The sequence below is a fragment of the Octopus bimaculoides genome, chromosome 8, assembly GCF_046866305.1.
Source record: "Octopus bimaculoides isolate indiv1 chromosome 8, ASM4686630v1, whole genome shotgun sequence".
In the NCBI taxonomy this organism is placed as follows: Eukaryota; Metazoa; Mollusca; class Cephalopoda; order Octopoda; family Octopodidae; genus Octopus; species Octopus bimaculoides.
In genome coordinates, this window is record NC_142935.1 from 14,865,666 (window position 1) to 14,891,746 (window position 26,081).

Here is a 26,081-nt window from a genome sequence, read left to right on the forward strand (position 1 = left end):
TTGCAACCTTTAGTGCCTCCCTGTTTGTGATTGTTTTTAGTTCTCTGTTTAAATCATTATCCCCACTTTGTTTCATTACTCTGGTCACTGGCCTCCAATTTCCATCTTATCTTCCTTCATCCCTCATTTTTCTTCATCATTTGTTTCCTCCCTCACACATTCTTCAAATTCTCCGTGTGGTGATAAAACTATTTTCTTTCTTTCCAATGAAGGGCTTTGATCAAAACTACAGCATTCTCATCTCCCTATAGCATACAAACTTTAATCTTTATAATGATCAAAAAGAGATGTAATACATAAATGGCAGTAGCAATTATTTTATACAATTACGTTTTTCAAAGGAAAAATAATTTCACTTACAATTTTGGCATATTGAAACAATATGATAGAAAGGGACACGTTCTTATTTGGTTTACCCAGATATTTTAAATATAAAAAGTGTTTAAATAGATATACAAAACCACTTTTGTATGGGGAAAGTATATTAACCCTTGAGCATTAAACCACCCATGTCCAGCCCAAATATTCTGTCTGTTTTTTGTTCAAACTGATCAGATTCAGCCTCTCACAACTACCCAACACTGTTGTTCTGAAAATAAACAATCATATCATTGAAATCTCAAAACTATGAGACAAATGTGAATAAATAAGCATTACATTTGACAGTAATCTGACTGCTAAAGGGTTAAATTGACTCAACATTAATATACTTCATGAACTTATTTTATCAAACCTTGAGGAGGAAAGTAAGAAGGTAACCCCAGCAGGATTTGAACACAGATGTAGTTTGAACTTACATTTTGCACCAACTACCAAGTATAAAAAGATGTTTTCTTTAGCAAATTATCACCATTATCAGTGCTTTTAAAATTGTTTTTATAAGCTGTTATGAATCAAACAAGCATAGATTTTAAATATTGTTAAACTATTGGTTGGAATTTGGCTAAGTTGATTGAAGTAAAAGAACTTTGATTAGTTGTAAAAGAACGAAGTAATGATATATATTGATTTATCTGATGATGAAGGAAGATTAAAGAAGGCTGCATGATAAAATTCAGTGTATTAGCAATGAATGTAAATAATGCACTCAGAGCAAAAAGAAGTTTTTTGATCAGTCAAAACATAGCAGTTTATTTCATCTTACAGCTGTCACTTGCAGAGATAATCTTATGAAGAGGAAAAACATGTAAATTAAGAAGCTGAACATTATAGACATGAATAATAAGTTCATTTAAATAGAAATCAGTTTTCTTAGGTCAATATCATCAGAAATTTATTGAGTACTATTTAATGTCTTTAGTACTTTAAGGTCACTATTAGCAGCTTTTTTTTTGTTTTTTGAATAATATAATTAAAAGAAAAATTCTCACAGCACGAATGGCTATGTGATTAACAGTTTTCTTTGCAATCATTCGGTCTTATATTTCATTCCTCTGCATGGCACTTCATGCAGATATTGTTTACCACTGCCATGTTATGAATGGAAAGTGTACAGAAGCCCTTTATATGTGTGTGTATGTCCTAGTGTGATTCAATGTAGTTAACTTTGGGTATTAGTCTAACAAGAGTGTAACTCTCTAAGAGCCATTACACAGAAAAAGGGCATGACTCCCTAAATGGACATGGTTTAAATGAATTCAGCCAGTTGATAAATGGAGACTGATAAAACATGTATTAGATAATAACTGAGGTTGGCATAATTGACTAAAATCTCTTTGAAGATGGCATCCCAGCAGGAGTGCAACCTAATGACTGAAATTAATAAAATAGTACTAAAAAAATGATATATAATATACTAACAGAAGCAAAATGTCATCAGACTGTTAGTCTATGAACTGAGTGAAATTAAGTTAAAATCCATCCAGTTTCAAAGATATTACCTTTTGATATTAAAGATTATATTCAGAATCACCATTAATTAAAAGTAGTGTGCTAATAAATGCTTATTATACCCTCATTTATTAATACTTTAGAAAGTAAATTCAATTTATATTTTAATGGAGGCTCAGAATGAGAAATGTGAGTGTTTACAGAATTACTATGTCACATTAATTATATCAATGATGGAAATTGTAGGAGGTGGAGTACAAAAGTATGATATACATCAACTTCTCAATTTCCATGTTTTTCTTTCATTTTCAACGCCAACAAATTATCATTAGATCTTTTTTATCAAGTTCCCAACAATCATAATAAAATAGAATATAAATTAATTTATAATATACTACATAGTATCAATGGATCATTAGAAGCTATGAGAATGCAAGTGACTACCGAGGAGCTTTGTGAAAAATGAAGGTAAAAAATAAAACAGACAAAATCTGGAGTTAACCATTAACTTGTTTTAATTCTTCAGTTAGCCCAAGTTATTAATGTTATTGTTCTCTAATTTGACAAACAAAGTTATAGTTTTCCAGCAAGCTGACTACAAAGCATGTTGTAAGTTCACTTAAGATACATTTTTAAAAAAAAGTTACTTGATATGGCTTTGCAAACTCATGCCAACAATTCAGCCAGTCAGATCTTTTTATTTTTATAAGTGCGAGGAAATATTGTATATTTATTTTTAAGTCTGGTACTTGTTTTATCAGTCTCTTTTGCAAAACTGCCAAGTTATGGGGGAACAAAGCTCCTAGTTTCCATCCACCAAATTCGCTGACAAGGCACTGGTCAATCTGGGGCTATAGTAAACACTTGCCCAAGGTGCTGTGCAGTGGGACTGAGTCCCAAACCATGTGGCTGTAAAGCAAATTTCTTATGTTCTTTATTTATTTATATAACTGATTTTCTGTCAATAAATTAAAAATATAATCTTTATTTACTTTCTTAATATAAAACTAGTCAGTTTTAATATCCATTAATTAATTGCTATCTGTACAGATAATTTTACAATTGAATTTCAAAAGTTATCATTGCTATAAAACAGACATAAACAACTGACACTTCAGTATATATATTTAGATTTAAAAACAGTAAAATTATTCAAAGAATGAAAATATTCTACAATAAAAGTATTTAATAATTAATTTGATATGCTAATGTTCAATATCATCAACATTTAAAAAAAACGCCACTGATATTTTATTGGCAAATTCAGTTGTTTTTTTATACAGAACCAGTGGTAAAAATTTTAAGTAGTTCAGCAAACTGGTTAAAATCTTGCCATTGAGTACAGATACTTGTAGGACATTGTGATTATAGGTTGTGAAGTGGTGAACACGCATGTGATAATTTGAGAGAAACCTTTGGCTTGGAATATCATCAAAAGTATATGTTATGAATATTTAGATTCATATCTTATTTCCTTTGGTGTCTGGACTACAGCCATGCTGGGGTACCACCTTGAAGGGTTTAGTGAAACAGAACACCAGGACTTATTTTTAAGCCTGGCAATTAATTTGCTGCTCTCTTTTAGCTGAACTACTAAGTTACAGGGATGTAAACAAATCAACAAAAATTGTCAAGTGGTGGTGGGCGACAAACACAAACATATCTATCTAACATGGGTCAAATCCACTCACAAAGCTTTGGTCAGAGTAGAAGGCACTTGCCCAAGGTACCGCACAGTGGGACTGAATGCAAGACCATATGGTTGGTAACGCAAGCTTCTTACCACACAGCCATGCCTAAATGATGCAAGGAATACATATATTATAGTATTCTTGGAGAGGAATGTGCATAGTTAAGGTTAAACTAAGAGATCAAAGGGTTGTCAAAAAAAATCACTTGCTCATCTCTGATAGACCCTTTTGTGATCTGAGTACAGCTCACTGTACACCAAATTCTGAAAAATCATTTCCATCACTATATTAGACCATTATCAATACCTGGATAATCCAACTGTTTGGTTTTTCATGTTCCTGTATACTCAAAATGATGTAACATGTCATCATATCACCTGTTGAATCAAATAATTTTTTAAGAAGTTCAAATTTTATTGTTTTAAGTGGAAAATATCAGTTTACAATTTGCTTGGATAATAAGATAGCATTACATTTTTGATGTGATTTCCCTTAGTCAGTCATTCATGAAGATTTTGAATGACATCCAAGCAATAAATTCAGAAAGGAAATCAGAAAAAATCTACAGCAGGTCTGTGAAAAGCATAAATTAAGGAAAGAGAAGAAACAAGTCAATTGTTGTATTACTAAAGATTGCAGTGATGTGAAAAAGCCTGTAATTTATGACAAGCTTTCTTTTTATGGAGAACATAATTTGATACTAGATATCAATAAATCTTTCAACAGTTAAATAAGAAAAGAAAAACATTATCTGAATCTATGTATTTCTGTTTATCATTGGGCTTTTATTGATAGAAAGGAAAGAAGAAAAATAACCTATTTCATTAGATGTGAAAATAGGAAAGGTGTGTTCTTTAGGTTTAGCTATTAACAAGTGACTTAAGCATAAAAGGGCAATAAGATTTTAGGATCAGTATCAATAGTAGCAGGTTATATCATGGAAAATATACATTCTTTTGGAAAGCCATCAATGATGAAAGAGGTTAGCTTAAAAAGGATTTATACTGGTTTATGAAGTGATAAGATAGTCTTAAATAAAAATGGTGATATGAATGGCAAACAAGAATGAAAATACAGGCAGCTTGAAAAGTATAAAATTAAGAAACATTTATGTACAAAAGGTACTGTTAAATAAATTTTCTTATTCAATGTAACCATCTTAAAGATATAATATAAAAACAACAACAGCAAAAAGATATTACAGGATTTTCAACCATATGTAAAAGTCAATAACAGTTAAAGAGTTTTATTGAGACTAGATCAGAGACTCTGACATAAATGTTTGAATTTATTTTTCTTTAACTCATCCTACAGTTTGAAAAACTAGAATACAGATTTCACAAGTAAAGGTAACTGATTTAATTGATACAATCTAAAACTGTATCAAACATATAGGCATAATGGGATCTTACCTATAACATTTATGACAATCTTTGTCATAAACAAAGATAGTACTATTTCAACAATTTAACATGGAAAACTGACACCAAATAGAAATAAATCATTATTTTATTTAACTATGTTATCTTCAGCAAGGTTATATGAATTTAGATAAGAATAAATTTATTTGTTCTGTATTATTCTTGTTTAAAGAATAGATTATTTAGATTTAAAACAAAATTTAAGTTGATGATGAGATATATCAGCAATAAATAAACTTAAGGTAAGGTGCAAAGAAGACAGTGAAATATTTCACTGTACTTCAGTGTTTGGCATGGAATACTGAATAAATCTAGAGGCAGTGATTATTTTTACTATTATTTTGAGTTCCAAATTAATGCAACTACATTAAGTATTATGATTTCTTTCCCAGTCATACAGATCTAATTTTTGTATGTACATAAACGTCTATAGAAATAGTGAGTGGTATAAAGAGAAAGTAATTGTACATAAATCACATTCCTTAATTACTGTTAAATTAAGGAAATAAATTCCAGATTTATATCATTCATTATCTTTAATATGAGCCAATGATATCTGGAGTTTCTACAGATAGAAATACCGTTTATAAATTTAAAATTTATAATAACAATTTGTTTCTCATTTGAAAAATTAGTTGTCTAAAGAGATATTTTGATTGAACATAAACAAAATGAAAAAGCACTTATATAATCTAACCTGTCAATGAATCAAGTTTGTGATGAAAAGTTATTGGTATGAGTTTAAAAAAAAAAATCTTCAATATTGATTCTTTTGCAGTCGAAAAATGAAATGAGGTTAGATAATGCTATTTCTGTCTCTTAAGATCACTAATTAGAGCAGGGATAGGGGAATTTTTTAGTGGTGTGGGCAAAAATTTCCAAAGAAAAAGGTCTACAGGTGGATCACAAGTTCAGACTCTTGTATCTGTGTAAATCTTGTATATATTTATGTATAATTCAATATACATTAATAAAGACATGTTTAACACATTAAATTAATGCATAACATCTTCATTAATGCCACCACTGAATTTAGGACTTTTATATTACTTATGAGGTTCTCTATATTTTTCAAAATGTAGCTATCCTAATGCTGGAGAAATCATAATGGTTATGCACAGACTGAATTTAATTTTGAAAAATTACATATCTAAATAACATTAGATGTAAATGACATATTTAAACAAATTTATCTTAGTGAGAAGGATGAAACTGCTTTTTTTCTTCTTTTTTTTTTTTTGAAAGTTTAGGAATATCACAGGTCTTTGAAGAAACTGCTATTCTTAGTTCATTACTCAGGTTTTCATTTGTAAGTCTGGTACAAAGACAATTTTTTGCATAATTCAATTTGGAAAAAAATTGCTCACATTGATAAGTTGTTGAAAATTGAGATGTTCAAATCGAATTACCCCCCAAATACTCTGCATGTTGAATGAAAGAAACCTAATATAGATAGATGCATAAAGGCAGGTTTGCCAAGTAAATTTCCTAAAAGTAGCCTCAAATTTTCAACAGAAAAAGAAAAAAATTGAATAAATAGAAAGTTAGTAGGTTAAGATAGTAACCTGAAATGAAAATTTTATATATGAGATTTCCATTTAAATTTACTTAGTCAATAATTTAACATGGTATTCAAGAGAAATCTTAATTTTAAAAATTAGATGTTTTCGCAACTAGATGCTTTTTTGAAAATGCAATTTTAATTTGTCTTTCAAAGAATTCTTTTCACACATATTTCTAGCTAACCGTCTTGCAGCTAAAAGAGTAGTCATTTTCAATGGTTCCTTATAATCAATGATAAATTTATATATTTCCATGTAAGATTTCCTTCAAAGTACTGATCAGTGGAACCAGTTGTCTCTTGACATAACCAGTCAATATTAGAAGGTAATTCTCTAGCAACATGGCAAGATGAGAGAGAGAGAGAGATAGATAGATAGATAGATAGATAGAGAGAGAGAGAGAGAGAGAGAGAGAGAGAGAGAGATGCATTTTATGAGAACCAAGTTTTGATTATCTAATTTTATTTATATGTAGAGAGAATTATTAATGTCACAAAGTTTTGAAGCTCTATCAGTTGTAATAGCAAAACAGTTTTTAATATTAGTTCTTACATCACATAAGAACTTTTTTCTCGATGCAACACTTCAGCAGTAGTTTTTGGAACAGGAATTAACCCTAAAAACTGTGAAACAATTTAATTTTTTTGTTTATATCTAACATACACATTGACACACCGATGCTTTCCACAAGCAATATCAAAGAGAACGGACTATTACTTATGTCTTCAATTTGTTCTTTCAGTAAAGATAGAGCAATAACATTTTTTTTTTTTTTGTAAGTGCCATATGTTTTGATCTATGCGGTTTGAAATTAGCTGCAATTAGTGATAAAGGAATTCCTTTATTAATAAGTTCTCCTATGTGACTGACAACGAATATTTACATGACAAGCTACAAATGCTGCTAACTGTAGCTCTGTTATTTTGCTACTGGGAAAGAAGAAAATGCTTTGATAGTTTGTCGAGAATTTGAGTTTATTAGAACGCTATTTTTCATATTTAGCTGAAGAAGCATACTTTATTAAATTGGTTTTACATAAAGCTATATTGCAAACATTTTTTTTTCTCCTGCCCAGTTTGAAAATTGTGGATCAGTTAGCCAGAATTTTTGAAACTTCATATTTTGACCATTTACTCATTACATAAGTGGGTATAGTTTTAGAATGATAATTATTTATCAAAAAAAATTAAAATATTTAGCTTTCTCAGAATATGGTGATCTTTGGGTATAGGGTGTGTCTTTCAATTTGTCAAAGTCAAAATAGTAACATATATTTGCATATTTCCCAGACTTCTGCCATGTGACTTTTCTCAATTTGCTTCTTCTATCATAACTACAACAGCCTGCTCCTCAGAGTTAGCTATCTGAATACCATCCCTAGCTAAGACCATCCGACATATATACTTCCCTCTTATCAAGTATTCTGCATCTGTTTTATCAGGTTCCAGCCTACACTAACAACTAGTCTAAATTCTTCCCCTCCAGAACATCAACCCTTTACAAGTCCCTTCCTTCATATGATTTCTTTTCTACAATAGACAAATATCTGTTGAGTATTTTAAGCAGTTTATGCACTTCACTTCAGGTTTACTCCAACTACTAACTGCTTTTCTACATCTAGCACACTTGAAGTTCTAGTCTCTGTCAATCTCTTAGTGAGCCACTGCAATATTTATGTGCCTACTACTTTCATTGAGTACACACTGAAAATTGGAATGGTGAATTTAGAAGTAAAAGGTTTTTCAGATTATTATTACAGCAACATATTTAATATTTGCATATGGCATTGGAACTTAGATTAAAGAAATGGTTTTCAATCAGAAATAGCTATCAAAATGCTTACTTGTTCAACTGCTTGGTTTTTGTAATTGAAATGCAGTTAGAATGCTATGAGTAAGAATATATTGAGACATTAATTCAGGCACAAGGGATGCATGCTAGCATTAACATCAGGTAGGTAGTTTACAATGAAATAGTTATGAGATCCATTCATAGAATCTCCAGAGATCATAATAAAAAAAAACTCCTAATAAAATCCAGTCTCACAGAATTTGTATGCCATAAAACTCCATGTATAATAATAATACACATTTTTTCTCACCTAAATCAAGATAAAGGATGCATTTAATACATAGTACTGGGCTGTAAATATTTTTTTCTCCGTAACATATTTAAAAATGCAGTAATAAAGCATCAATATTCAGTAACAATATTATATTGGTATAGAAAGCTATTTCCAAGAATAACAAAATACAAAATCATTGCATCTTCCCAAACACTATTTATATAAATACAGATATTAATATCATGGTTATCAGTATCATTTAATATCCACTTTTTCATGCTTGTGTGGATCAGATGGAATTTTTTGAGATAGAGGTTTCTACAGCTGAATACCTTTCCTGTTGCCAACCCTTACCTACTTCCATGTAAGGTAATATTTCTTCATGGTCTGATATATTTTTCATGGAAGACTGGAAATGAACATCACTTATACGATGGTCATGCTCATTTACAACCATCACATGGTTGGCCTGAAGCTATAGAAGACATTTGCCCAAGGTGCCACACAGCAGAACTAAATCTTAGACCACATGGCTAGGAAGCAAACTTCTTAACCATACAGTCACACCTGTGCCTATATTAATACACACACACACACACACACGCACACACACACACACACACGCACACACACACACTAAACTTTTCCGTTAAGCAAAGATCAACAAAAAATGTATTCCACCCAGTGAGAGATAAATTAATAGATGGTTAAATTCAAAGTGAACTAAGAAAATATCTCCAAATACAAAAGGAATGTTAAACATTTTCAGTTATCTATCCTCATTTATGTATCATTATTTACAAATAATCATTTAATTATCATCATTTAATGCCCATTTTCTATGCTGGCATGGTTGGATACATAGATGGATTCTTATAAAAAATACATTTATTTCATATAAATCCATGCCAAAACTGACCTCGCCTGTGCGAGTGCCACATAAAAAGCACTCAGCCCACTTTATAGAGTGGTTGGTGTTAAGAAAGGCATCCAGCCGTAAAAACCATGCCAGAAGCATGGCACTGGCTCCTGCCTGGCCAGCTCCTGTCAAACCATCCAACCATCCAGCATGGAAGGAGGATGTTAAACAATGATGATGATGATGATGATGATGATGATGATGATGATGAAAATGAAATATTAAAAACCAGTTAATTGGATTATAGCAGATAATCTGCTCTTGTAGTCAGTTGTGCAATACTACTATTATACATGCTATAATGGGTTTTCAAGATAATCTAGGAGCCCAAATCAAAGTGTATATTAAATATAGTAGTATATCAGACATGAATGTTACAATACTTGTCACCAATTCAAAACAAAATAAATTTAAAAAAATTTATGTTAAATCTGGATTAAGCTTAGATTCCTTCTATTTTCAACAGCCAAATTGATGATATAAGTAAAATTTAATTCAGAAAACAGATGGTAACATTGAATGATAAAAGGTTCTTTGATATTCAAGAGTACATCTTTCATCCGTTGTTTCAGGCATTGGACTGCGGTCATTCTGGGGCACTGCCTTGAAGGGTTTTAGTTAATCAAATAAAGAGTGTTCTTATTTATTTATTTTTTGAAGCCTACTCACTTATTCCATTGGTCTCTTCCATCTCACCATTGGGAGATAAACAAACCAACACCAGTTGTCAAGTGATGGTGGTGACAGACAGAAACAAACACACACATGTGCACATACATACATACACACACACACAATGAGCTTCCAGATAGTTTATAATAGAAGATACTTGACCATGATGCTGCACAGTGGGACTGAACCTGAAACCATACCGTTGCAAAGTAAGCTTCTTAACTATACAACCATACCAAATGACAACTACAATGGTTTCATTGTATTTAGTATAGTACAATCATATGCGGTATATTGTATCAATCTCAGAGGTATGATAGTCACAGACATCTCTGGCAGCATTTGGAATTTAAAAAAAGGATGGTACAAAACTAAATACTATCAAAAATCAAGTTGCTCAGTGTTTGCCATCAGAAATTTAATAAATATAATTTTATTCCAAATAAAATATATGAAACAATATTGAATGTTAGTGAAAATAAAAGGTGATGGTGAAGAAATTATAGAGTAAACAATTGAAGTTGAAATTAGTAAAAGGGAAAAAGAATGATTGAGGAAAATTATGCCTGCTGCATGCAAACTTAATGGTAAAGTGGGCACTAGTTTGAGGGATCATATTGTCTGAAATACAACAAAATAATTTTTGACAGATCTATATTAGGCGATTAAATTTGTAATGGATTAAACAAATCTTACTAATCACTGGAACAAGCAATGCTATTTCATTCATTTGATGAAACAAAGATCACAATAATCTGTATGAGCTTTAAACACAAACAGATAGAAGTTAAACAATCAATATACACTTCGTAGGAATATAGAAAGCTTTATAACCTGTGAAATGTTGTAAGGTCAGAAGGAAAATCCTTAAGCTAGATTATAGTTTTGTACAGGAAAATTTGAAGCTGAGCTCCAGTAGATTACTTCGTTCATTGTAATTATGTACTTTTAATAAATTGGATGTGGTTTGAAATGTATTTTATTGAAATTAATTTTATTTAATGGAACCAAATAATATATCACTTTATGTATTGATCTCTTATGCAGACACACAACAAGCTTTGAGTTTATAGAAAAAGGAAAAAGAGATTGTATGACACTGCAATGTCAAAGGCTACAATCTAATCAGAATGACCTGAACTGGGCACTGAAACCAAACTTTACCCTCAGCTTGTAGGTAACTTCCCTTCATTCCTTGGTACACATCACCTGTTTCAAGTGTGGCTTCCTTAAAAAAAAGCATCTGTTACTAAAGGAGAAAATCAATTCAAAATAATCCTAGAACACAAATTATAAATCCTTTATACTTTTAATGTGTGTGTGTGTGTGTGTGCGTGTGTGTATGTATATATATATATATATATATATATATATATATATATATATATGTATATATATATATATATAAATAAATAAGGATAAGATCGATATTTAAAATATCGATTTTATCAAGTGGCCAGCATGGGAATAAAAACCATCAAAGGTAATAATTATTTAAAATTATAATACAGGGTATCTAAGAGATACTGCTACGTGGCGGTATCTCTTAGATACCCTGTATTATAATTTTATATCTATATATATATATATATATATATATATATATATATATATATATATATATATAGCGAGAGAGAGACTTGTACTTAAAATTTTTGTTTTTGAACCCTTAAAAACAAACAGACACCAATGCAGTAGTTATTTCATGATTGCCTATTATCAGGGTTAATATGGCTTTGCTATATCTTTTATGCAACAAAATACTATAAGTTTAGTTATTTGCATAGCAGGCATGAATAATTTATCACAAGTTGGAAACCAGTTTTACCAGATTCTAATAAGAATAACCACCAGTGAAAATGATGTTGCAATTGTTATAGAGAATTTCAATAAACATGCAGAGAAGCATTAGACAGATACACTATTGCGTAGAGAGGTTCTGAAATCATAATAAGATATAATGAATGTACAAAGCTTATGTAGTTCTGAGGTGAAAGTCACTAAGTTGTCTTTTACATGAATTGCAAAAATATATTCAAACTGGTTATCTTATACAAGATTTTCAAGAATTTTGTTTGGATGTTGAAATAAGATACAAACACACCAATGAGTTGATAATACTGTGAAAAAAAGTGATATTCTTAATAATTGATATAGTTGCACCATACATAATTAAGGAGCTTCAGAAAAACAAAAAAAAAAGAAACAAAACAAAAAAAGAAATAGAATAAAAAAAAATCTACTAACAAATTCAAAGATGAAAAATTGCAGTAGATAAGGGAAATGACTGTCTAAAACTAATGAATCGAGTACCACCAAGATGGCAGCAAGAATGGTACAGAAAACGATTGGGTTTGAAGAAGATAAATATTGCATTTGGTATAGAACCGCAAATACTACAACTTCAGGTGAAATACTTAAAGAATAAGCATCTTTATCTCACTATATTTGAGTAATGAATTCCATTGAGCAATGAGAAAATTAAGTTTGAATAAACAGCTTAAGAGAATTGTATAAGTTTGTGTACAAAGGTGTTGAAAGTACAATCTGGATTATTACAAAGTGTAGCGAGATCTATAAAGGCACTATTATTAGGATAGGCACTATTAGTCCTATCCTCTTTGCCCATTGCAATGAGAACCTGATACTGCATGCATCCATCTTGAATTCCTCATTGGAGTCTCTAATGGCTTGGCCATGGCCAAAGTTGATAGCAGTATCTTAAAATATGAGCAATAAAAGGAATGGAGCTAAGAGTTATTGGTGAAGAATGAATGAAGACCACTGAAATTAAGTAAACAAATCAACTAGGTATCATTGATTGGAGCATTGATATGGATACACATACATATACACTCTTACATATATTGCAAATATATACACAAACATATACATATTCACATATATACATACACATCCACTTATATACACATAAACGCACATACACTGTGAATAAATGGCCTATACTCAATGGAATTGTATTTTGATTTAGTGGTAGAGGTTACATGAGATCTGATCTCATTATCAAAGCTCACATAGATCAGATCATATAAGGTTCGGATTTACTATAATAAGATGAAAAAATTTGAGATGGATGGAACAATGCTGTATAGTAAATCCATTATGTCATGACAGCATTAAAAAAAAACATTGAATATGATGATGAGCCTTATTTCGACAAGCTTTAAAATGCTGAGCTAAAACGGAGGTGTCCATCAATATTGAAAATTGAAAACTATGCATTGATTGACAAAATGAAAATTACACAATTGATTATTTATAATCTTGTCTTCAAAAACCAAACTATCTAGTAATAAATATAACTGAATTGAAAATTTGAAGAATTTCACAATGAAGTAATAAAGATGAATTATGATCAATTTCTATGAATAAGACCTAGGAAGTATAAAATAGAAATATTGCCTTAATGACAGCTGTAAATCCATAGCATATGTCATTTCATAAGCAACAAAGATCATCACCTGCAATAATTTAATATCTTGGAATTTAAAATAATAGAGAGTGTGTCATTCGTAATATGTTATGAGAAGCATTTATAATGATTAGAGAAAAGCTTTGTGTCTCTGTTGGTGACAAAGTATAACAAAAATATTATGGCAGAGAAAGTGGAGAATATACAACATCTGGAAGGAAATAAAGACAGACATTATTTCCAAGAGAATGTGTTTGGATGAGCAAAGAAAATGACTGAAAAACAAAAAAAACAAAAAAAAAAAAAAAACAAAACAAAGAAAAACATGAAACAAAACAAAAAAAAACCCTCATCAAATTCTATCATCATGAAGACTGACTGAAGAGGCATGAAAATATAGTGAAAATGAAAACCAAGTAAAAATGTGTCACGAACTGATGATAATAGTAGTAGTAGTAGTAGCTAAAGTAGACAGGAAAATATGTAGTTTGTAATAGGTAGGTTTGATTTCAAGTCTAAGAATACTTAGAAAACAAAAATACTTTTCTTCAACTATAGCCTTTGTGTGTTTTGTAATTGCATATGTTTTGTTCTGTTTGTGTGATTGTGTTAGTAGAATGCTGTAAGATGCTGTTCTTGACACTTCAAGAGAAACTAAATAATAGCCACTAAGCATCAAATATATAAATCTAAGAGCAGAATTCAATATATTGTATATGAATAATGAATATAATCTGTTCCATATGGCAGCTCTTTTGGGAGGAACACCTCTGAATTGCTTGCAAAGGTAGAAATTAGAATGACTGCATAAGAAGATCATTTTTGCTTCAGTTTTGTCTAATATCATGAATAAATATCTGTTTATTAATTACCTTCAAACTGAAAGTTTAAATAATCAGAATATTCACTTTAAAACCTATGCTTCAAAATCTTCTTTCTTGACCCTGCCTTCCCACACAGATTATAGTCTTCAGCACACACATTTGAATGCTTCCTTGTTTCAATATTAACAATTATTAAGGTGGTAAGTTGGCAAAATCGTTAGCAGACCAGGTGAAATACTTAGCAGCATTTCATCTATCCTTATGTTCCTAGTTCAAATTCTGCCAAAATTATCTTTGCCTTTTATCCTTTTGGGGTCAATAAAATAAGTACCATTTGAGCACTGGAGTTAACGTAATTGACTTACCCTCTCCCCCGAAATTGATGGCCTTGTGCCAAAATTTTAAACTATTATTATTAGATTTAATAAAGTGTTTGTTACTCATCACATAGCAGGTGACTTTGGAAGTATACATTTGGAAGCATGATATTTTAGGATTATGAAAGGCAAATAATTGACCAAATAAGGTATGAATTAAATGTTGACACACGTAAATGATAGTTATTGTTAGCAAACCAATTTTAGTTGATTTTGCAATCTTAATGCATTTGGAGTTTTATAGAACAATTGTTTCAAATTTTGGGCACAAGGTCAGCAACTTCAGGGGAGAAATAAGTTGATTACATTGACCCCAGTGCTCATCTGGTACTTATCTTATCAACCCCTGAAAGGATGAAAGGCAAAGCCCAATTCAGTGGAATTTGAACTCAAAATGTAAATACAAGTATTACATAGCTGGATGGTTGTCCATCTTCTCTTAATTATAGATATTTCATTTCAGGCTTTAAATTTTATTCATGTTCTCTCCGAAAATGCATGTCATGCCAAGACAAGGACAGAAACGGACACACACACACACACGCTTTTTTTAGTTTCTGCCTACTAAGCACACTCACAAGGCTTTGGTCAGCTGAGGGTCATAGTAGAAGACATTTGCCCAAGGCACCAGGCAGTAGGACTAAAGCTGAAATTATATGGTTGGGTAGTGTACATTTAAATGAAATCTGACTGAAAGAACAACGATAATCTTTTTAAGAATTTAGTTCTATTTTATGGACATATGTGAGCTGTTCAGTTATAGTGTTAACATATTTAATGTAGAAAAACTAAAAATAATTATGTGGTGTGGAAAAAAAAACAGTCAAGGACTAATATTTTAATTATTTCTGTATGTATGAGATAACTCCAAACATATTTTGTTCTCATTATGATGACCTATCAGCAAAACCTAGCCTTTGCCACACTTGCCAAAATAAAGGTGAAAGAATTACTAGGTAAATTTACAAGAATGTATATCTATTGATGTAGGAAAATAGAATTGTTTAGAGACTAAATGAATCAGAGATGTCATCAAAATGAAAAACAAGTATAAAGAAATAATGGGGAAAATGATGTTCGAAACATCACTTCACAGTAGATCAAGTATGTTGATTATTTGATGAGTGACTGGAAAATACATTTGTGAATCAGTATTATAGAAACCAAACAATTCTGCTATGTAAATTGAGTTTCTATATTATTCTGTACAACCACGAACAGTATGCACTACATTCTTAATCAATGTGCTAAATTTGTACACAAGTTTATCTACTGCAACATTGTTAAAATGCACAATTTAAATATAAAAATCAATTTACATCTTTTTCCTATTATAGTAATTTGTAAGAAAATGTTAAGTGCACAAAATATTTCTATGAAATGAAATTTCATATAATGTATAAAAATATAATTAAAACAAAATACAATGTAACCAAAAACTAAGACTATTTTTTGCACTACCAATGAAAAATAGACAATGAAATATCATAAAAACTTTACAACAAAGAAAATGTTAGGGTACCATGTTACTAATTCTAAGTTCTATTGAAATGATAAAATATGAAAATGTTTAATGTAAATACACAAAAACCAATGTTTAGTATTTTATGTATAGAACAAACTTAGTCTGTCTTAGCTGAGAAACTTCAGCTTGGCAGCTGGCTTTAAGAAGAATTTAATTTTATTTAATAATTGTTGATGATAAGAAGGGCATCCAGCTATGAAAAAAAAAAATATAATTGCCAAAAATAACAGGACACACAGAAGTTCAGTGAAGATTGATGTTTGAGAAGGATACTACATTGATTAAGAGTATGTAAAAGATCTGCAGGCATTAGTGAATCCTCATTAAATTGTATCTCATTAAGCTAGTTATAAGACAAACCAGACGAAATCTGAGTTGAGTGAGTGACTGTTAGTGTTGACTTCTACTGATACGCTTAAGTTTTGTAGGAGAGAAAATTCAAGGTGTGATTAATGAGCACAGGAAATTCATCATAAATTCAAAGAGAGTAAATTCATCATAAATATTAAGCTCATTTAATAATATAATCATGAGAAACCAGTTTTTCCATCGTCTGATATGAAATTTTGTGGTAATCGTTTAGAGAAAGCACTGCATACCTTACAACTAGCTGTATCATGATGTGTACTGGGCAAATGGCAAGATGAGAGAGATTGATAGAAATAAGGACTGAAAGTGAGTGATATTTCACCAGTACACATCTGCTTGTTTCTAATTTGCTTCCACACCACTATTTAATAAATATGTCTTTTTTTCTAGCATTCTGCCCTTCTCCCTCAATAGCTTCTTAACTTGCATACTGTTGAAATCTATTAACCTCTCCCTTCCCAGCTTTTTTCTTCCTATATTAGGTTGTTTCTTACTTAAGACCTACTCTTCACCATTTGCTTTCACATCCCTCTCTAACAAATACATCTTCATGGTGAGGTGTATGTATAAAATTACTGAAATCTTATTAATGGAAACTGATTTTCTTTATAGTAATTCTATTCTTGTGGTATCATAATATAATGAGGCTGTATTCTTTTCTTTCAAAGATAAAACACATCCAGAAACAAAAAATAAGTTGAGTCAAAGTTACCTAAAGTTTGCACGATTACTTTTGAGTAATATTTATGCTACACTGTGAGGTTCAGCACATTGCATACTGTGATAACTACCATACACTTTTGCTGTAAGTATATTTTGGTTTTGAAAGTACAAGAAAGCAGCGATCTAAAGAAGAAGCATGTATGAGGCAAGCAGAGTAGATGTCAGAGAAGACAATGTCAGAATATATTTGAAAGACAGATGCTAACCCAGGATACCAAGTGTTAACAGAAGAAATAGTAGATAAAATTCTTATTGATGACAGCAGAGATAGTGAGGCGGAGGTAGACAAACTACTGAAACCTAAACCCAAATTATACAGGTTCCTTCATAACATTATTTTGTATATTGACCTGTCAACAGAAACTGATCTTAGAGCCTTAAAGGAACTCATTATCTGGAAGAAGCATTGAGCTAATTTGTACTGATCCTGTAGCTGTTAAACTTATTGATGGTATTGTTGACTCACCTGCTTTTGGTTCAGTCCATCGTCCGTCACCCCAGACTTCTATGAGAGGGAGACAATAACTCATAATGACAAGTTATCACATCTGCCCTGCCTTAACTACATCAGACTCATTTGTCATCTACCACAAGTAAATAAAATTAACAATGAATAGTAGCAACTTTTTAACTTTTACATACTGGAATGTTAAATAAATTTATAAAATATATAATAAAAAAGTTATGTTCAATGTACAATGTGTGTATATTTTCAATATCATATCTGGAAACAATGTCAACCTCTACCATTAGTTAGTTTGGACAGCATGCAAAAACAGACATTCTTGCTCTTATTAATAGAGCTTAACAAGGATTCATTGTACTTAAAATCTCTTATCTTTATGGCTTCATGAATATCAATGCCCTTTGGAAATCTCTATCTAGGAGATTTTTTTAATGATTCTGTCTTTAAGTTTGCATCATTACTGTATTGGGCAATTTAGTCATAGTTATAAGACACTCTAATTACTGGTATAAATGTCAGCAGTCTTTACAGATAAAATATAGAAGAGCTCTAAATTGGATCTTAACTTGGCCAGTGACAGATGAGGGTGACTGTAAAACCTGGATTTAAAAAGAGGAATCTAATAAAACAGAAAGATAGATGCTGATATAAATACAAGCAAATGTTGATATCAGAACAGTGAAATTTCTTCCATACAGTGATCAATGCATTCAAGGTGACTACTTACACACACACACACACACACACACATTCATACAACTTCTAATATGGCCTAGAAGAGTCTATAGGATTAGCTATTTGTATAAAACTGTTTGGGCAAGTGTCTTACAACTTGAACTATTCCTAATATCCATTCCAAACAGCTAAATTAAGACTGGGGCCTACTTTTGGTTGCATTGGCTCAAGAAAGATTATTGTGCTTGATCTGAAATCCCACTTCCAATAACATGATTAAAGGGATAAATTTTGGATTGCATATAAAGAACACAAACACTGAGGATATAAAATATTTATGTAATTCATAATTTTCACCTGCCATAATGACAGGAGCTGACTTCTAAGCATATCATACATTTTGGAAATATGTGTGAATTTGATTAGATGCCTTTCCATATACTTCTTTGAGTCACTTGATAGTTAAACAGGCTGCATTTGCCAAGTGCTATAGCAAGCAATGGGTAATAAATATATGTACCTCTACACCGATTATCATCATAGTTTTCACATTCATCTTTCATTCTAGCAAAAACTGAATAAATTTGTAGTAGAGGTGTCTCTATGAATTTTTGTTAGGCATGGTTGAGTGGCTAAGAAGTTCACTTCCTTACTATATGGTTTTGAGTTCAGTCTCACTGTGTGGCATGTGGATGAATGTCTTCTACTTATAGCCCCAAAGTGAAGGCACATGAGTTAGAGGTTAGGGTTCTCAGCTAACAATCATGAGATTGTGAGTTCAATTCCCAGTGGCATGTTGTGTCCTTGAGCAAGACACTTTATTTCACATTGCTTTTGTTCACTCAGCTAGCAAAAATGAGTAGTATCTGTATTTCGAAGGGCCGACCTTGTCACATTCTATGTCATGCTGACTCTCTCTGAGAACTAGAGAACTATGTTAAGGATACGTGTATCTGTGGAGAGCTCAGCTACATGCATGTTAATTTCATGAGCAGGCTGTTCTTTTGATTGGATGAACTGGAACATTCATTGTTGTAACTGATAGAGTGCCAGTTTATAGCTCCAGGTTGACCAAAACCTTGTGAGTAGATTCGGAAAATGGAAACTGAAAGAAGCTCATCATATGTGTGTGTGTGTGTGTGTGTGTGTGTGTGTATGTGTGTGTGTGCATGCACACGTATGCATATGAGTTTATATTTTCCATATCTTCATATGCTTTGCTGGTTATAAACAATGGCACACTGAAGGTATTGCTTGCATTCCACCATGAAAGCATGTCTGAGCTTCTTGGCATGTTGCATGATCTTTGCAAACAAAAGGTTCATTCAAACCATGTCATTTGTTCCCAGGCCTCTGCATAAACATATCCAGGCTGTTTGTTGTTATTACCTTGCTTGGAAACAGGTGAGAGTTGGTATTAGGAAAGGTATTCAACTACAGAAAACTCTGACCCAATGTACTTATGTCTGACCCAGGCAAGCACAGAAAGGTAGCTATTAAGATGATGATAATGAATGACACTGATGATTTTATTTAGTCATTGCTATTTATCTGCCTCTTTCTCTCTTTTACACATACATCAGGGTTACTATATATTCTCAGAAAAAGAAATATGACAGAGTAGTAGATGCTAGAATCAACAAAATTCTTGTGTTAATTTTCCTGCAGGTTTGACATCATTTATATGATAAATTTTGCAGAAATTACTATCAACATTTAAAACAATGCTTCATGATGTACTAAATGTAAATTTAAATGTAGATCTTTAAAGTAAAATTTATTCTAATTTCAATTATAGTAACCATTTGAAAACACAAATAATTAAAAATATTTTCTTTTCTGTCTAATCAAAAATGTAATTAAGTCAGAAATTTGTTCAGTAACTATAGAAATCCATATGAATTAATATTCACAATATATGAACTATTCAAAAGAACTGTCAGCAAAATATGAATATATGTCTAACTGTAAATTATAGCAATAAAAAATATTATGGATAAATTATCTGGATAAAAATAATTTATTCATTAAGTTTATAGCAGATTCAATATTAATTATATGATATAAAATTGTTCATGATTCAATAAAAAAAAAAAGAAAAAAATTGTTGCCCTACGATTATTTAAACTGAATCTGCTGATACATTCAGGAAAAAAAAAATCATATATAACTAATAGATTGTGTCAGACTGAATGAAGCACATATTGAATGTGCTTTAAAACAATAGTATTGTAATTGCAGAAGTTACAAGGTGTCACATATAGTAAATATTGATAAAGAGCTAAATAAAAATAATCAATTATGAGCATTGAATATGATCAATATATGTAAGTATGTGTACAAAAATAGAGACAGGAAGAGAAATCTATAAAAGCATATGTAGATACCAAATTATCTCAGTGTAAAAATAGCATCTTATAATAGAATTTGGTCAGTTAATATCTCTTCATAATGATTCCATACTGAGAGGAGATATGGCAAAAAGTGAATAGGTAAAAAAAAAAAAAAATTCCAAAAAAGAATGGATGGCTGTCGGAAAATGCTAATCAGTAGGAAAGTTGCAAATGTCAGTATATTTAACCTTTATGATCGTATTAAGCTGAAATGCATAGCAACTAAATCAAGGGTGCCCTATGAATGAATGAATGATTGAAGTATTCAACTTGATTAAGGATTGGTTAATTAGTGACCTTGAATTATTTAGAAAGACACATCAATTAGAAATTTAGTAATGATAATTATTTTATAGAATATGACTATTTCAGAGGTAAGTGCAAAAAATTAAAATTATAAATAAAATACAGTAAGAACAAAACAATATATATGCATAATATATTTTGCAGATAGCAAAATTCATATTTGTATGTACAATGTTTGTTGGACAAATAAATGAAGTTTGAGGTTTCAGAAAATGATTGCTAATCCTATTAACACTGGCTCATAATGCTATAGTTAATTGGGAAGGTAGGTAGTGTAAAAATTATGTACATGCAGTCAGGTGAGAATTAATAATAATATGTATGTTAACTTTGTTTTGTACACACATCTCAATATTACTTGACACAGAGAATAGAAACAACTTGTAAAGGAAAGTATAACATAAATTACTTACTTTTTACACTAAGCATAGCAAAATGTGTTTTAGTAATAATTGGAAAACTAAATTTTCCCGTAGATTTGAATGCATGGTTTTCATGACAAAAAGCCGAACTGGCTTTAGCATAAATGCAGTAAAACACCAAGTAGAGAGCGAGAGAGAGAGAGAGAGAGAGAGTGAGCAACAGAGCGGATATAGGTGGATTATATTAGAAATATGACTAAAGAGAAATTAGGCTGATAAAAACTATAAATCCTGTCCCCCACTTCCAAAATCATTAAATTTACCTCCGACTTTCATATCAGTACCCACTATTGACTGTCTTAAACTGTACTGGTTTCTCCTCAAAATAGGCAACTCATTTCTTCTGTATGACAGATAATAAAGAGTGACAAGCTCTGCAGACAGACTCTGAATGATATATGTATACATATATATGTATATATCTGCACTACTTACATTAGTAAAACAATGGTTACCTTGAAAAAGCTTATCCAATCTATAACAGACATGCTTTCCATTAAAAGTGTTTCATGTCAACATGATACAGAGATCAATGATAGAAAAAGATCAATAGAGAATCTCCATATACAGTCCCTCATTTTTCCATTTTGACGACTCATTTTGTCATAACTTACAGTATTAATGAAGCTGATACATAAAACAATATCAGAGATTATTTGAAAATAATTAAATAAATAAGTAAAATAGAATTAGCTAATTATTCTATATCTAGTTATACAAAATAAAAAGGAAGAGGAGGAAACATGACTAAGGAAAGCTTAAATAATATACATTATATATATTTCTGAACACATTGATTACACACACGCATGAAGATTTAATTTATTCTCTGACCAGATACTTCCAAGTAATATATTCCTTTATGTTAATTGTATATGAATCTATATTATGTTTAACTTAATTTTAGCAACACATTAATATCTATATTCAGCTAAAGATATCAGAAGAGGTACACAAACATATAAATTATTCAATCATTTATAAATCTCTTTAGTTTCTCTAATGGCATTATGAAGAAACTGGACTAATATGCAACAATATAAATCTTTCATTATTGTTAGATTTTATTTTCTTCCATTATTATTTTGCATTTGAATATTTTTCTTTTTATATATTGTCCACTACTTTTGGCTGGAATACATACAATTCCATGGATATTGATAACTGGAGCTCTACGAATTAAAACTATGCATCATAAAGCATCTCTCTCTCACATACACATACACACAATTTGCCACCAATACAGCAAAAAGTAGTTAACATTAAAAAACAGAAACAAAATGTAACCAACATATGTAAGCTAATGCATTCAAATGATAGAAAAGAAGCAGCTTCATTAGCTGATGATAATGAAACCTTTAGAAAAAAACAAAAACAAAACAAAAACATTCTAAAACTCAAGTTACTACAGATGCTGTAGCAAACAAGTCAGATAAAACTCAATTTTGGAAGGACACTTATGTTTATGTCATGATAAAACACAATAAATCTTTCTTTATGAAAGAATGGCTAGTGTTAAGAATAGCATTAGTTAATATACAAAATCAATGTAATATACATTATAAAATCCCAAATTGAACACTATATCTGAGATGTTGCATGCAAATATTGCGGATAAAAGAAGTGGCCTATTTTTCTTTTTATGTATGATGATCACCAACCTCCATTCTATCATTAACACAATGATATTTGACTTGTTTGTATTAGATTGAATTGGACACCGAAAATACATATACAGCAGGAACACATCAAGATTCTAAGGATAAGTGAATGCTACATGTTAAAAAAAGATTATCGAAGTGTACAGCAAGAAGGATAAATAAATATGCCAGATATCAATTTTCTGACTGATAATGGTGCTACCATCTGGCATATTGGTCCATTCATTGTATGCAATGCATGATATTAGAGAAAATGTTAGGGAGAATGCTCTATTATACATAGTGATGGCATTAATGGTATCTGGCACTGTAAGGAGATTTTTTTATCATGAATAGAAATACTTTACAGAACTTCAGCTTATGTTGATGAGATTGACTCCCCCACTCCGTCATACAAAACTTTGGTAAAGGGATATCTTATTTGATTACTGTTATACTAAGAAGTTGTGATGAAGCCATAAAGATAACAATTTAGAAAAATGTTAAATAAATAAAATAACATTATCTATAAGCTGTGAAATATAAGTCAGAGAGGTTCATTAAGGTGGCTGTATTTGCAATGTGGTCATATTTGTAGAGGAAAAAAACAAACAAACAAAAACTAACTGGAGATATGCTGTGCTTGAGAAGACCCAGCAAGCCATGTGAGATCATAGCTGTGGCCAATGCCTGTGTTACGTAACTGGCCCCTTTAAAAGTACCCTTCAATCGTTGGGCAGTATGCTGTGCTTGAGAAGACCAGTTGAGTCAAGAGATACTGTAGTTGTGGCTGATGTCAGTGCTGCCCAACTGGCACCCATGCTGGTGGCACGTAAAAAGCACCATTCAAGAATGGCTGATGCCAGTGCCGCCTGACTGGCACCTGTGCTGGTGGCATGTAGAAAGCACCATTTGAGTATGGTTGATGCCAGTGCTGCTTGACTGGCTCCTGTGCCGGTAGCACGTAAAAAGCAACACTTGAGCATAGTCGATGCCAGTGCCACCTGACTGGCCCCCTTGCCAGTGGCACGTAAAAAGCACCCACTATAGTCTCAGAGTGGTTGGCAGCCTCCTGGCTTGCCAGTCCTCACTCAAACCAACCAACCCATGCCAGCATGGAAAGTGGATGTTTAAACCATGATGACACACACACACACACACACATAAATACACACACACATTGTTATAAAAAACGTAAATATCACAGTATATTCGTTTTTAAATGGCTCATCTGATCTTATCTCAAGGTTAACTGTTTTAGTTTCAATACACAATCTGAATGTGACCTTTTGGTGTGGGTAATAGGCTTGCAACCATAAGATAGGGCATTCAATTCCTGGACCAGGGGGTGCATGATTTCATCCTGCTCCAGTCTACGCAGCTGAAAATGAGTACTGTCCTAGTTCTGGTGTAGCCCCCTCTTTCTCTTCAGCTGTCACATCCTAGATGCTTTGCTAGATCAAGGTGATAAGATGGAGTCCATGTCTGCTCATGACTACATAGGCACCTAAAAAGCATGATACAAAGCCATACTTGCTTGCAAGTAATGAATATTGTCATTATCATCATCATTATGGAATGTCTATTTTCCATGCTGGCATGGGTTAGATCGTTTGACAGGATCTGGCACCAATCTTGACTGCACCAAACTCTGTCGTCTGTTCTGGCATGGTTTCTATGACTGGATGCCCTTCAAAATGCCAACTATTTTACAGAGTGTAATGGGTGCTCTTTATATGGTATCAGCAATGACAAGGTCACCATGTAACTTGCAAGACAAAAGCCCCTCAACTGGGATGGGGAGTAGTATTGAGAGAGATGGGTTTATACCAGTTGAGAAGTTAAAAAGTATAATTAAGAGATAGGGATAGGTGCCTTGCTGTAGAGGAGATTGCAGGGCTACCCCAGTTCAAAAAGAGAGAAAGATGAAGAAAGAAATGGTGGTGGAGGGCACATTACCCTTAAGTTTACAGTGGAGTGGGAGGTATGTAAATATACTGGTATAGAGGATTGGACTGGATGAGTGGGCACAGGAAGATGGAGATGTTTCATATGAGTGTGAGGAGAGATGGTTAGAGATGGGGTAGAGGTAACTGTAGCAAGTGATGATGAAATATAGGAGTGGCTCAAGGAGTGGGGGAGCTATGGTAGGTATGTGAGGGCACTGAGAGTAATACCAGATATATGTGTTTGTGTGTGTGTGTGTGTGTGTGTGTGTGTAATTACATCTTTCATTGTTCTTTATCCACTTGACCACTGATATGCTATTTCATTACAGCCTGTTAGAAGTCAGCCAGTTCTTACAGGACATTGGTAATTTTTGATGGCTATTTTTTTTTCTTCTCTTCTGTTATATGCACTCACTCTCATTACTTATTGTTATACTGTTTTTCCCAGCTACAAATTATTACACATTCTCTGTTTTACAACGGTGTTGTCATTATCTTATAATTGGTCTTTTTTTCTTTTATTCTGTCCATTTTGTCTTCATTTTGCTTTTATTGCTGTACTGTCTTGGTTGGTATTTATTGCCTACAACCTTGACATGTTTTACCTTTTTTTTCCCCCTTTTATGTACTCTCAAATCTTTTCTCACAATTCCTCTATCTTCTATATCTTATCTCTTCAGCAATGGACTTTGCCAGAGTTTATGACTTTATACAAAAACTGGTTGATGTGTTAGTGTTGGGTTCTCTCAGCTTCATCGTTATTAATTTTATTTTGTTTCTGAAGCTACCTTGATATCTAGTTTTCTCATGGCTATATGG

General features: G+C 31.7%; 1 protein-coding gene across 6 annotated transcripts in view; it reads right to left on the reverse strand.

Moving 5' to 3' along the window:
* Positions 1-26,081, reverse strand: part of LOC106879192 (trafficking protein particle complex subunit 13) — a 274,417-nt gene that overhangs the window by 90,755 nt on the left and 157,581 nt on the right. The window contains exon 2 of one of the 6 annotated variants that reach the window (XM_089356112.1): positions 17,878-17,995. The exons of 3 other annotated variants lie outside the window; for them this stretch is intronic. In XM_089356112.1, coding sequence (XP_089212238.1) covers positions 17,878-17,941 — 64 coding nt within the window. In that variant the 5' untranslated portion in view covers positions 17,942-17,995. Of the gene's footprint in view, positions 1-17,877; positions 17,996-21,664; positions 21,823-21,936; positions 22,050-26,081 lie in introns of those variants that run through there. 2 more of the 6 variants (XM_014928649.3, XM_014928648.3) reach the window with 2 other exon arrangements.